General features: G+C 37.3%; 1 protein-coding gene across 9 annotated transcripts in view; it reads right to left on the bottom strand.

Annotated features, from left to right (window-relative positions):
• The window catches only part of WAC (WW domain containing adaptor with coiled-coil), a 79,597-nt gene that overhangs the window by 62,906 nt on the left and 1,419 nt on the right, over positions 1-15,272 (bottom strand). For 5 of the 9 annotated variants that reach the window (XM_027559728.1, XM_027559733.1, XM_027559731.1 and 2 more), the window contains exon 3: positions 13,730-13,925. In XM_027559728.1, coding sequence (XP_027415529.1) covers positions 13,730-13,868 — 139 coding nt within the window. In that variant the 5' untranslated portion in view covers positions 13,869-13,925. Of the gene's footprint in view, positions 1-13,729; positions 13,944-15,272 lie in introns of all 9 variants that reach the window. The other 4 variants (XM_027559732.1, XM_027559730.1, XM_027559726.1 and 1 more) reach the window with 1 other exon arrangement.

Genomic DNA, 15,272 nt, shown 5'->3' with positions numbered 1-15,272 from the left:
ACTGAGCACCTACATTCATATGCCAGGCCCTGATACAATAAAATTAAACACAGTCTCTGCCTTCTAGGAGCTTAAGAGTAGGCAAACCATGTATGTAAACAATTACAATTCACTGGACAGGAACTTTAAGAGAAATAGGTTCAGGGAAGGCTCATATAATAAAGAACTGGGATCCTGAAGTATTAAGAGGTTTGCCAAGCGGAGTGACTAGAGGACAGTTTTGCTGTCAAAACCATAGACAAGGGGCACAACAGTATTTGATGTTCTAGGACTGGACACGACTGTACGAGAGAGGAGAGGGTGGCTGAGATAAGTTTGGACTCGGCCACGGTGACTCAGAGTATTTTTTTCCCAGAAGATTTTTAATTCAAGTTTTCTAGCTACCATTACAAGCAGAAAATTTATTCTGAGTTGCCAGCTTTCCAGCATGAACGTAAAAGCTTTTCTTTTCATTTCAGGGTCTTCTATGTATACTACATAGGAAGACTATCCAGGTAAGTAAGCGTATGAAGAATTAGGGAGGAAAACTCACAGATTTGGACAATCATGTTGTTAACACATAATATTATATTTATGTATATTATTATTATATTATTTCATAAAGTATGTATATTTCTAGTGCCAAGTCTTTACTCAGACAGCAATGCATAAGGAAAGAGACAACAGACACACCTGTAAAAATGAGTTAGGAAGAGAGTAATGCGGTCTAGAATTCCTCCTAGACACATGAGGAAAGGAAAGGAAAAGGAATCAAGGATAACTTCCCAAGTAGTACCCAGGTCAGGGAATACTCAAGAACAGACTTCAGGAATCCATGGAACATCACATGAAATATGCCTAATAAGCAAGAAACCCTGTGAGCCTGGAAATCCAAGGATAGGGTGCAGCAAAAACAGAACAATGCAAAGAACACTGACATGTCAGTGCAGGTAAATGAGACTCGGAGCTCAGAAAGAGCTGCTACCAGCTGCAACGAAAGGAAAGCCAAGAAAATTAAACATCAAGAAGCTATCAATAAGAAAGGCAAAATCACTTCAAAGGTCTTAAGAACATCTGGAAGGTTTTCAGTGGACTTGGCAGCCAAAAGATTATTAGCAATTGCAAAAGGAGAAATCACAATACTGCAGAGAGAAAATGCCGTAACAGCAATGGGCTAAATTTAAAAGCATTAAAACTTCTTGGGTGCATTAGCCACATTTCAAATACTCAATAGGCACATGTGGTTAGTGGCTGCCACACTGGACAGCTCAGATATTCAACACTTTCAACTACACATTTTTTTGGACAGTGACTAACTAACCTAAACTCTTTCAAACATGAACAGACAACTTCAAACAGCAAATGCCTGAGGAAATCGGTAACATACAAGAGAGGCAGCAAACCCCGACTGAAAACTTTCTGCGGTCATATATTTGACATGGAAAAAAACTAAAATATTATATAAAATCTCAAGAGTTTCTATTGAATCAAATTATAAGGCATTTAAAAATTAAAAATACATCATCCAAAAAATAAAACTTTTAACAGGTGAATAAAATGAACACAGCTTTCAGTATAACTATGGCACTAGATGGAGAAGGCAATGGCACCCCACTCCAGTACTCTTGCCTGGAAAATCCCACGGACGGAGGAGCCTGGTAGGCTGCAGTCCATGGGGTCGCTGGGAGTTGGACACAACTGAGCAACTTCACTTTCACTTTTCACTTTCATGCACTGGAGAAGGAAATGGCAACCCACTCCAGTGTTCTTGCCTGGAGAATCCCAGGGACGGGGGAGCCTCGTGGGCTGCAGTCTATGGGGTCGCACAGAGTCGGACACGACTGAATCGACTTAGCAGCAGCAGCAGCATGGCACTAGAAGAACCTGTCATGGGAGTCTTCTCCCCAGAGTATAATGTACTCTGTTCTCACTCAAAAAGTTATCCCAACACCTACTTTTTACCAATCAAGAGGTAAGAATGAAACCAAAACACATCTAACACCGATTCCAAAGGGAGATGAATCAGAAATAACTTTAAAGAATGGGGGAGGGTGGCAGGAAGAGGAGAAAGGATGCAAAGTCTCTTTCTAAGGACTATCCTCAGGCTAAAATAGCCCTTAGCAAAAGTATCCAAATAAGACTACACACAGGGAGAGACTGGTGAAGGTGAAATCCTAAGATTCTCAAGCTGGACAGGAGAGCAGGGGAAAGACACAGCATCCCAAAGGATAAGCCACTTATAAACAAGAACTAGGTTTGATGTGGAGTTCTCATTTGCAACTATGATCAGTTATCAATTTAGAAGTAGTGTCAAAAAAAATGTTTAAAGATTCAAGGAAAATGATTTTAATCTAGCAAAAAGATCATTCTCCATATATAGAAACAAAATGAAGACATGTTTGAGCATGCAAAGCCTCAGATTACCACCCATAAAAAAATAAGTGATGAATCTTTACGTGTACAGAAAGGTAGAACACATAGAGCAAAAAATGCTTTTAAAAAATAAGTACAATCAACTATCATGTATGGGAAAAATCACCTGTTAAAAACAGATCAAGTAAAAATTAAAAATACAAGGGTTTCTATTGCATAGTATTATATGATAGAATCTGTATAGTATAGCAATAGTAATCTACTGCATCCATTTTAGGACTTGATTTAAAGAGTTCTAAACTAGATCTAAAGAGAAAAATACATTATTTTCAAACATTTCAAAAACCTCTGCTAGAATTAAAGTATTCTGAGATAACAGGAAAAATCTTAATTTCAAAAGGCCAATAAAATTGGAATAGCAAAAAGTCAAAGAATTTTTAAAATACAGATTTATAAAATTCATTCAGAAACTTGAAAGCATACTTTTTAAACAGCTTTGGCTTTTAAAAAAAGGAAAATCAAAACTGAAATCACATTTAGGCTTGAGTTAAAATGAAATCATTCTATAACTCTGCATTAAAATCAATGCAATATGAATAAAGCAGCAAAGTTTAGAAAATTTACAGGTCAATCCATTTTACTTTACAGTGTATGACTCAGAAGTTTCCCTACTAGAGAAATTTGATAAGAGTTCACAAACAAGACTGTAATGGGTCACCCAATGACAAATACATGTTCAAACTGATCTATCTAGATTTGACACCAGAATGTTTTTCCTTCAAAATACAATCAAGTGCAATCCCTCTTAAATTCTACTTCTACCTCCTTAAGCCAAAACCTAATCACCTCAAATCTACAGTACAACAAGCAGTGCTAACCATACAAGGCTTTATATAACCAAAGGCTGGCAAATGTGCCCCAAATCAGTACACAAAAGGACAACCTCAAAGCCTAATTGTAAGGCTTCCCTGGTAGTCCAGTTGTTAAGTATCTGCCTTGCAATGCAGGGGACACCAGTTCCATTGCTAGTCTGGGAAGATCCCACGTGCCGTGGAGCAACAAAGCCCATGTGCTGCAGCTACTGAACTCACATGCAGCAACCACTGAAGCCCAGGTACCTTAGAGCCTGAGCCAAGTCACCAAGAAGTCACCGCAACAAGAAACCCAAGCACTCCAACTAGAGAGTAGCCCCTGCTTTCCACAACTAGAGAAAGCCTACATGCAGCAAAGATAGACCCAGCAGAGCCAAATATAAATTTTTTAAAAAAGCGTAACTGTACAGTGTGCCCATGAACAAGGACATAATGGGGAAAAGCCGTGAACAAGCATGTGATTCCTAAGATAACAAAGTCCAACTGAACAACTAGCAAATGAGGGCCCCTAGTAGTCCTCTTGCTTTAAAGAGGCCACTTAAGTCTTCCATACACTATGTAATGAAAATGAAAATCAACTTATATATAAATTAAGTAGTAATTATCAACGTCTGCACTAAAAATAATAGTTTAACATTTAAATACTAAAATGAGTGCTACATTTTAAAATCTGTTCTTCCCAAGAATCAAGAACACCCCAATTCTAAAGTCCATATTCAGTTCAGTCACTCAGTTGTGTCCGAGTCTTTGCGACTCCGTGAATCACAGCATGCCAGGCCTCCCTGTCCATCACCAACTCCCAGAGTTCATTCAGACTCACGTCCATCGAGTCAGTGATGCCATCCAGCCATCTCATCCTCTGTCGTCCCCTTCTCCTCCTGCCCCCAATCCCTCCCAGCATCAGAGTCTTTTCCAATGAGTCAACTCTTCGCATGAGGTGGCCAAAGTACTGGAGTTTCAGCTTTAGTGTCACTTACTAAACTGATTGTCGAGGAAATAATAAATAAAACTGGCCCAAATCAAAGAGGAGATTTTGAAGGACCAAGTAACTTGGTCTACTTTTGCAAAATAACGAACACTGACATTTAAGCTATATTAAAAAGGAACTACCATAATTACACAAAAATACAAAGTTAAGGTTAGTCTTCAGCTTTAGAAAGAATAGCCTTGTGACTTAACCCTTAACAATAGTCCTTATAACTTAAACATCTCATGATAAACAAGACTTAATCTCTACATATACAGTATTAAATAAGAAGGCTTTAAAACCTGAATAAGGAGCTAACAATCAGCAGGGACAAATCATCACAGAAAAGGCTGTAGGACAGCAAAAAACACCACTTCTAACTGCCCATCTTACTGTGTCACAGATCCCATGTTTCCCTCAGGGCTTCAACAAAAGTTTGCATAATCAACCAGAGCACACTTTATAAAAAAGTTTGAAAAGTCAGAAAACTTTTTCTTGGTAAGTGTATTATTAAATGCAGAAATATTCACCATGATCTCATCTGACCAAACATTCCAAAATAATATCTTTTACTAGAGTTGCTTTTTGGCTACCAGAAAGGACCAGTTCTGAATATAATACAGTTTAGTCAAAACCCTTCAGAAGATGCCAACACAATGCCATGCTCTTTTGGGCATGCTGTCATGTAACTCAGAAGGAATGAGAGATTAAACCAAAAGACTAGCATTATCTAAATACATCAGCCATGCTCATGAAAATTAAATGATTTTAATTTTCATTACATAGTGTATGGAAGACTTAAGTGGCCTCTTTAAATTTTTAAAGTTTTGTTTTTGACCAACAGAGGTTTGAACTGCATGGGTCAACTTACACATAGATGTCTTTTCAATAAATGCATTGATAGTACTACACGACCAGAAGTTAGTTTAATCTGAAATGTGGAATCATGGGTAAGGATGATGGACTGTATAAAGTTAACACACAGAATTGCAGTGCGGAGTGGGGGAGGTCTGTTGCCATCCCAACTCAAAATCCTGTTCAGGGGTCAATCCTACTCCTAAAGGTCAATTTCAAGAAAACTGTTTGCTAACACCCAAAGTCAATCTGAGTATACCAACTTGGGTAAAGGCTTTACTTTCCAAAAGGACAAAAACTAAATCAAGTTTAGCACTGAACTGTCTCAGGAAAGCCTGATGGCATGGCAATGTGAGGGTTGGGGGGAGACATGATGTGCCAAAGACATTTCATCTGAAGAAATAGCAGTGGCTTCAGATACTACCCAAATAGATCCTACTGGTCTGTCGAGCTGCTAATACTAGTAAGACACTCTAGTGGCCATACCAGTTCTACTCTAGGGCATTAACTACCACATTAGATGCCACAGGATGCTAACTTCACTATTTAATGTGTAAGTGCATACAAATTATACTATTATCTGTGACTCAGACAGAAGGTGACAGAAGAGAATTCTTTGAAACTCAAGAAAGCAGACTATGATTTGGCAACCAACCACCCTACTTCTAGAGTCCTAATGATAAAATTCACATTCCTTAATATCTCATTTTCTCCGAGGATCCTCCTCTTGTGTGTACTCTCCCTACATATGCAGTTGGTAAATATGAAATTAAACCAGTGTTTGTTTTTAAAAATTCAGTTTTCTATGCTCCATCCTCCTCCATTGCTCTGATTCACGGTACTTCAGATGGACTCAGGAACTTTCAGCTTTAAAAGCTTCCTAGGTGATTTGAACAGACAGCCCAATTTGGGGTAATCATAATAAACATGTGTTTAGGTTTCCCCTTCCATCAATCCTAAAAATCTCTCAACTGCAGAGTTCTGGGTATGAGCAGGGAGCAAGTCAGCACAGCCCTGCAGGCCCCTTCATGCAGCTCTCACTGACCAGGTTCCTCAACTGGCAAGTGAAATATCTAGGATGCTCCTTTCTAAGGAAGAAGTAAGAATCCAAGAGTAGCTTGAGGCCTGGGGCTGCTGATCTGACTGACACCAACTCCTAATTAGTCAAGGAATAAGAATAAACCTAATAACTCACTATGTCAGTCTGAACACTCAGCTAAATGCTTTACAAGTGTTTTAAATACCATAATTTGCATTCAACCCCACAACAATGCTCAGGGAATGGACACAAAAACACACATTAAGTAACAGGCCTAAAGTCACCACCCCACTACAAGTATCAGCGCCTGGCCTTAAACAACTAACTGAAAAATGGCTTCACCCACTGGTTAAGGATGAAAGGTAAATATGCACATTCTCTGAGCACTAACTGAAAGTTTACCTCCTCAGGCCTCTCAGACTGATACTGTCAACATACCTAGTATTGAATCCACTGAGAAAATATACTAAAGACAAGTCAAATAAAACCATAAAATCTAACCATTTTTAATAGAAACTCTACAAAGGCTACGTATAGAATTCTTCTGGTATTTTATGGCACAAGAAGGAGTCCTATAAAAACTGACAGGATTTGAGGCAATGTCATTTTCCCTCCTCTGCATTTCCTGGTTTTACTATAATAAATTTGTAAGAACAAAGAACAATTTTAGTACAAGCAGCACTAAACAGTCCAAGGGCCCATTAACTCCAACCTTGCCTTGCATAAACGTCCTATTTCAGAACTCAAGCGGATAAAAAATTTTAGAAAAACAGGAATATGTGTAAAGCTAAATATGTCAACAGAGTGACCATATTCTCTAGAACTCTGCTGTCCAATTCAGTAGTCACTAACCACATGTGGCAAGTAGGCACAGGAAATGAAGCTGGTCCCAATTTTATTATGCTATAAGCACAAAACAACAGATTTCAAAGACTTTGCAAAAAATTGGAATCTTTAGTTTTAAAAAAATCAAGTATGTCCTGAAACGAATATTTTATATACATTATATAAAATATGCTAAACTCACTTCACTTTTACTTCAACATGGCTATCAGAAATCTGCACAGGTGACTTGCCTTTGTGGCTCACAGTTTCTCTCCACTGGGCAGTGTGCTCTAGCACCCTGTTACTCATGCGCAACCAGCAACATGGGCAACATCTGGGATCTTCTTAAAAAGGCAGAGCCTTGGGCCCCACCCTAGACTGACGAACTAAAACATGCATTTCAGCAAGATCCCCAGATGTTTCGTATACACATACAAGTTTGAGAAACACTGTTCCAGAAAACCGCAATTTCATTTCCTTAAATCATAATGACAAACCCAGTATTCTTTCATCTACCCATTTACTAAAACGCTCCAGTGTGGAGCACTGTTCTAGGCCGCTGGGATATTAGGGGATAAAAACATTAAGAAACTCACTCCCTATTCTGGTGGAGTGTGTTCCAGAGGACAAGCAACTGTCAGTTCTGCTATAACACTGCTTTTTTTTTTTAATCTAGTTTGAGTCTTATTGATTTATCAGGAAACTATCTGAGCATAACACAAATTTCCCACTTACCTACAAACAATTTCATCTGCTGAGAAACACCAGCTGCACCCAGCTGACCAAGCTACATACACATTCACAGGACAGACACACATCTCAAATACCTGCCAGTTACCCCAGTTCTTCCAGTTAGGAGTCATATCCACCCACAGTTGGTTACAATTTTCAGAGGGTTACTTCAGATAACCTTCCTTCCATCATTTCACAATAACTCATAAACTGCAACCTTTCCACAAGCTAATTTCAGGTCATTAGCAAACTAAAATGCTATTATTAACTATACTGTTAGTTAACTCCTTAACCATTTAACAAAGTTATATCAAAATATTTGTAAAGTTCCTCTTTTAATGTGTCATTGACAATGTTTTTGAATACTGTGTCCCTATCACATTTTCCCTATAAATCCCAGGGTGCAACTTTGCACGGTATGGTAACTTTCAGTAACATGTGCTATAACAGAATGACTAGAAATAAGTAACATCAGGTCACTTTAAGTACAAGGAAGGAACAAAGCAGCAGACAGGACAGAGGATGACAGGGAGCTGTTTGAGTCATCAGAAGGGTAAGTGGGCCTCTAGGGGAGGGGGTGCTGAAGCTGACACCCTACTGGAATGAGACGGCATCAGGAGGACATTCAGAAAGATGAGCATCCCAGAAACAAGGAGCTGAACTCTTGAGACCAGAACAAATTTCCTGAGGGCCAATGCGGACAGAGCATCACAAACACCCAGACACCAGATTTTACAAAGAGCCTATTACAGGCATTGGTAAGTAAGAGGGTCAAGGGAGGGTCTTGAGCCTGAGTGATGTAAGCTGACTGGCATTTTATCTGGACCACTCTGGCTATGTGTTGTGACTAACAGTATGAAGCAAAAAGGATGCGGGACACCACTTAAGAGGCTCTTGAACAGCCCAAGTAAGAGGAGAGAATAACAATTTTAAGTATATACCACAGTTCAACTTAGGATCTCTTGGCCTTACAATGATGTGGAAGCAACAGGCATGCAGAATGGAAAGCACACTTCTAATTGTGAATTCTGCTCTCTTCCCAGGCTAGTGATATACCAAGGATGGGGTGGCAGCAGCAGGGAGACGGACTTCCCAGTCAGCCACGTAATTAGAAGGGCAAACAACTCCTACACTTACAGCCAATTCTGCTTTTCACTCTCAGTACAGTAGAAAGTTACATGAGATATTCAATCCTTTATTATAAAGCAGGCTCCGTGTTAGGTAATTTTGTCCAACTGCAGGTTCATGTAAGTGTTCTCAGAACATTTAAGGTTGGTTAGGCGTATTAAATGCATTCCCAACTTACGGAATTTTCAACTTTTGATGGGTTTATTGAGATGTAACCAAATGGTTATAGTTGGAGTACAACTGTAAGGTAGAGATAAGGTTCTACATATAGCAAAAACACTTGCTTTCTACTTTCAATAGCTAACAGTAGGCTACATAATTGGATTATATGTTCATCGTAAAACAGGAATAATCCTGATCAGCCTAATTCAAAGGGTTGTGGGACCGGATATAAAAGGGCTTTCAAAATTACCAGGCATCAAATAAATCATAAAAAGGAGACTCTTCGTAGGATGTATTTTCAAGCCCCAAAAAACTGGTTTTGAAATGACTGACAATCAACAACTCCAATACTTAGTATAAGGTCCCAGAAGCAGAGTCCAGGTACATATGTGGGGTATGAAGATACCCCAGCTCACTGCTAGCTCCACTCTTTTCAGCACCGTAACAAAATGATTCACAACTTAACCCAAACCATCCTGCACAAAAGAATAAGACAAAAAGAGGCTTAACAGAAAGATCATCTAGAATATATATTTTCTGTGAATTATGAACCCCAAATCCTAAGCATGTTCACCAAGAACTTTAAATACATCTTGCATAACTGAATCAGTTCAATTAATAATGCCTTAGGCAATCCACTCCAGTCTTCTTGCCTGGAAAATCCCAAGGACGGAGGAGCCTGGCAAGCTACAGTCCATGGGGTGGCAAAGAGGTGGACACAATTGAGCAACTTCACCTTCTTTCTTAAAATTTAAGATCTTAAAGTAAACCATACCAAAATAGTTTTGACTGTGAACTGAAATCCATTATATCATAATAACCACCTCTTTAAGAATACCAAGAATGGGTTGCCATGCCCTCCTCCAGGGGATCTTCCCAACCCAGGGATAGAACGAAGTCTCTCATGTCTCCTGCATTGGCAGGCAGGGTCTTCACCACTTGTGCCATCTGGGAAGCCCGTTTCTAGACGAATCTTACTATTGGCTCCTTTCACACAAGTCAATATTCCCTCATCCATAAACTATAAAACAGGGATACTATTTGTTCTACCTACCTTCCAGGGTCAATGCAAGGATCAAATGAGACTGTTCATTTTTATAGCACTTTCTAACGTAACAAATGCAAAACACATTTCATTTTATTCCAGTGTAAGGTTATTCAAAGAACCACAAAAGTCATACTATGCAATTATCAGTCTATTTAATGTGAGAATACTAAAATATTACTAAATTATATTTTTAAAACTATAAAAACAAGTTATCCCCAAATACTTCCTACTGAATAACAATTCCTTCAAATGTTACAGTAATTGTCGTTTGAAAATTGGATTAAATTTCCCAATTTCTCCAAATATGGGTAAATGACCCCAAAAAAGGGGGGGGGGGTACTTCCATTATGCAGGGAAAAACTTTAAAAAAAATTTAGCAATGTAAACACTAAGGCAATTTTTCCTTTGTACTCAAAAATATTTGAATACTAACTTTAAAAGCTATAGAAAATCACTTAATTCCCACAATTCAGGCAACGAATAGAGAGTAATTTTTTTCGATTTCAATTAACCAACTGAGCTAAGCTATCTCCCCCCAAAAGATGTTTCTAACAGTTAATTCTTAGAGAGAAGATAAGAAAAATGGGACAACCCCCAAGAGGCTGAACTTTTGTGGAACAGCTTTACATAATTCCTATAAAGCTACCCTTCATTCTTAAACTCACTGGTACTAGCATCATCCTGAAAGTTACTTGGTAAAATTATCGGTAGAACTAATCAAGAAAAACATACTTTCATGAAATGGAAAGAGCTTAAAAATTCCATTAAGTACAAATTCAACCTAAGCTATTAAAAAAAAAAAAAATCAAATGACTGTACCTTAGATTCTTGCTTTTGGTTATTTTTAAACAAAAGATTATATTTTGCAAGTTGATCACAGTATATGTAAAAATAACTTTCCACCAAGTAATTAACTTTTAGGTAATATTATGTCACAAAATTTCCCTTAGTTACAATAAATAATCTAAACTCCCTTTCATAAATCCTATTGGATAAAAGTCTCTAATTCCTTTAACTGTACAAACTTAGTTGGAATAAATCCTTTTACACTGCAGACTTCAATCTTCTGCAGGGAGTAACAATCCTCAATCCCTACTTTCTGATTTCTTACAGTATTAGTATGTCTTAAAGTCTTTTTATATATTACTCTAAATTGGCACTTTAAGGAAATCTAAGGTGACATGAAGAACTAAAAAAAAAAACTGTGATGTGGACAGATGCCAGTAAAGCCCAGCAGGGCAGTGTAGGGTAAGGTAGAGGGTATATAGACGCTTGAGTTACGCATTTATTAAAATCATTAGATTTTTTAAAATCCTAAAATAAAAATCAATTTTATATTAGTTCAATAATATAGTAACCTGTTCTTATATTGTTACTCACACATGCTGAGTACACAGAGAATCCAGCTCACTTGCATTTGACTTTGAATAATGGTTTTGATCTTTATGTGAAAAATTTATCTACATATACAATTGAGTTTATAAAGATAAAAATATCAGGGAATACAAACACCTACAATGAAATTACACATATTCACTTTAAAATGTTAGTTTCAAACTCTCATTGTTAAGAAAAAAACAGCTAGAGTCAAAGTATAATGACTTAAATATCTTAAGAATTAACTGAGGAAGAATCACCACTTCACATCTTTAGAACACAGAATTAACATCAAAGATGCTCTCTGCACTCGAGAATACAGATCTCATTTTATAGTATTTGCTATTATTCCTCCGTGGTGTAAAGTAATATGGCAGCCAAGTGTATGAGAGATAATATAGACCAGAGATGAAGTTAGTATTAGTTAAAAGGCTCCAGAGGAAGACAAGCAAATAGCTAAAAAGCAAATCAGAAAAGGGGCTTACCTTAGCAAATGACTAGATCAGAAAGATAAGTTTCTTACAAATGGAACTAAAGAAACATCAGCAAGCAGATGCAAATAAAAAGGAAACTAAAAGCAAACAAGAGGAAGGAAAATGAAAATCAAAATGAAGGGGCGGGGGGTGGGGGGGGTGGGGAAGAGTACAGGAAAAAAAAGCAATAAGCTAAAAACAAGTAGCTCTCCAGAGTCAGAGCTTTTAGCAACAGCTTCAAGGACAGGACCACATCTCAGCATTACTCCCAGGCACACCACACAACTGCTGACACACAGTGGACGCCCAATGTTTGCTCAATATTTAAGCATTAAGCAACAGAATGTTCTTGCGAGTATTTCACCTGTAAAAGAACTTAATCAGACACAGTTCACTGTAAATGCATGAAAGCATTTACAGAAGTTTCCTAGAGCACCTAAAATAACCCTTTTCTGGATTTGGGGGTAGATGACAGATTAACCAGATCATAATCACTAAAAGAGAACCTGGGATACTTATTATCTTTAAGGAGATGAGGTGCCACATCCTATTTAGTCACAATCACCAAAATTTTAAAAAGACAAAGCACAATATAGTACAAACAGTACTGCCTTCTAAGACCTAACATTTGAAATGAAATGCACTATAATAGTGACTAGTAATAGAATCTCAGGCTAAACATAACACTACACAAAACTTACCCCGAAGATTAATTATTAATTTTGCCCCCCAAATTCTAACACTTATTAACCAAATCCACCAGCTGTTATTTCCAAATATGTTTATATGTGTAAGTAGCATACAGCTATGCTATATTTAACAGAGAACTATATACCCCTCCCATTCAATAACCATCCAAATATTCCAAATCCATGCAATCTTTTTTTTTTCCATGCAATCTCTGACCACTATTAACTTCCTCAACCCAGCAATTATATACAGAGGAGGTCAATGTTTTCCAATATCTCATCACACTGAATATAGCTGATTTCTATCCCAGGAGGCAAAAAGAGAACTAGAAGAAGCAGGATTTGAAGATAGTTGAAAATCAGAGACAGAAAGCCATGAGGGACTCTGAGTTTCCTTATAAGCTTATAAAAGCACAATCAAAATGGTGTATTTATTTCAAACACATTATCTATTATGCAATTTTAAGATCTTATGAATAATAGAGATGATTGACTTAGCGAAATCGGTTTGTCCCTCAATGAATGCCATATGTAGACAGGAAATCTGATTATTTTGGTAAATTTTGGATACATTAAATCTGAAAATTTATTTTCAGCCTCCTACCACAAAAAACTTGAAGCAAAGTAATAGCTGAAGGGTAAAACCACTGAAATGAACTTTTAAAAAGGTGAGTATCTGAGTAGATATAAAAGTTACATTAATAAGACTGGAAAATATGAAAAATAGTATTTTTCTTAAAAAATCTAACAAAAATTTCCTATATCACAAATGACTTTCTTAACCCACGAACTGTCTCAAAAAACCTTCTAAATTTTTAAATTCATACTTTACCACAAGAACACACATCTGAACTCCTTAAAAAATAAATTCAAGTAGAAACAAGGATCTCAAAATTAACCAAGCCAAACTGCAATCTTGGAAAGTTGAAAAGCTGAAAGTTCCTTTCTTGGAGAAATGTCCTGCATGTCATTCACCATTAATAAAGCACTGGTAGGCTACATTCATAAATGCATCCTCTAATTATCACCCACTGGGGTCGAGCTGTGGATGCTGGGGTCAGCATCTTATTTCTACATAATTTGTTTAGGAATCAAAATATTCTGATGACATAACCATTTAGTAACATTTGCAAGCTGGAAATATGACAAACTTTTTGTCTTACATAGAATTATTAATAAATGTAAGTTTCAATAAAAAAAAGCTACTCACCACCATCCCTCTCTCTAACTCTGTGAATATGCACATTTTTGGCCTTACTGTGACCTGTGCTGTCACTGTATTTGTTTTCAGGACTATCAGATCTCCGCAACATTTTGTTTGGTGGTGAAGGATCTGCGGCGTCTCGCATTTTTTCATGTCTGTGATCACCACTACTGGGGTGACTCTTCGATGAATACTTAAGTGCCTGTAAAACATCACCCCCCCAAAATAAAAAAGAAATCAAACTTTTAATTTCGTAAGTTAGTTCTATCATAAAATTTGCTATATTAACTACATTCAGTTTTATGCATTGGTAAAACTGAAATTTTCTTTTTTAATTCTGCCTTTAAGTTATTCACACAAGACTTAAACATGAGTTATTGTAAGGCTCCTCACACATATCAAAATATGTTTTTTAAAAAAAACCTTCCATTAATCATCTTGTAAACACAAGAAATCAACCCTTTGGCAAATTAACTCAAGCTTTTCTGGGAGTTAAAAAGTTTAATCTAAAGTATTCACTGAGTACTACTGTAATGTTTTTGCTCTGCAACTATGCTTAACACAAACAAATAAGCATAAACACGTTTCTTCAATCTGACCTAAAAAAAGCATCAGAATTCAGAGAATTCTCATCAAAATTTCTCCAATTCTTGGATTCAAGTAAGTAAGGCATTTCAGATCTAGTTTACTCTTGCAGGCATGGGAAACAATTTTAAGGTATAGAAATGTAGGCTCTTATTTCTGACCTATCCTAATGGAACTTAATGGAACTCCCTCAAAAAACATTTAATATATTTAAGACAACCATTATATAGCTGTCTTTTTAAATGCATAGTTAACCATGTTTTAGAGTGATTCAACAGTTTAATCGCTGACCTATCCAAATGTAATGCACAGTGTTTTACCCGTCAAGGAACCTAGATTTTTAACTAGAACTTTAACTCATGCTATCCAGAAACACAACCGTTAGCTTGGAAACCCGCTCTCCTATCCTTTAAGTGGTCAGATGCAAGAAGTATTTACTTCTAGGGTCACCGCAGAGATACAAATTAATGAAATTCCCTCCCACGGAAAACAGGGGCCAACTCTTTCAAAAAAATTTTTACAATGTTACACGAAGCTGTCACAAAAAGAAAACTATGTACCTAGAACTCCTTTCATGACAATGAATTACCCAAGTACTCAAAGATCTCAATTTCTACAGAAAGAAAAGCGCCATCTTTCACTAAAGACAATTATGTGCACTGAAAACAAACTGGGAAGGGGTAATGGTTTACAACACACTTAAAGAGTTGCAAACCCATTAGTGACTTCTTCCTGCCCTTCCGTCTAATTCTGATACCTCTGCGCTAACTTTTAGTTCCCCCAAAACAACAAATGAAGGTGATTCCAGAGTTACTGAACACCTCGTCCTACCGAGTCCCGCACACCCGAATAACCGAGTCAGGTCCTTCCTGGATGAGAATCAATTTTTATTCCCTTCCCCCCCACCCCCCCGCAAAAAGAACTTGAACTTCCTCCCGTCACCTGTCAAACTAAGCCCCCACCC

This window comes from Bos indicus x Bos taurus, chromosome 13 (assembly GCF_003369695.1).
Source record: "Bos indicus x Bos taurus breed Angus x Brahman F1 hybrid chromosome 13, Bos_hybrid_MaternalHap_v2.0, whole genome shotgun sequence".
Lineage (NCBI taxonomy): Eukaryota > Metazoa > Chordata > Mammalia > Artiodactyla > Bovidae > Bos > Bos indicus x Bos taurus.
Note: the sequence above shows the minus strand (reverse complement) of the source record. Positions and strands in the feature narration are given on the sequence as shown.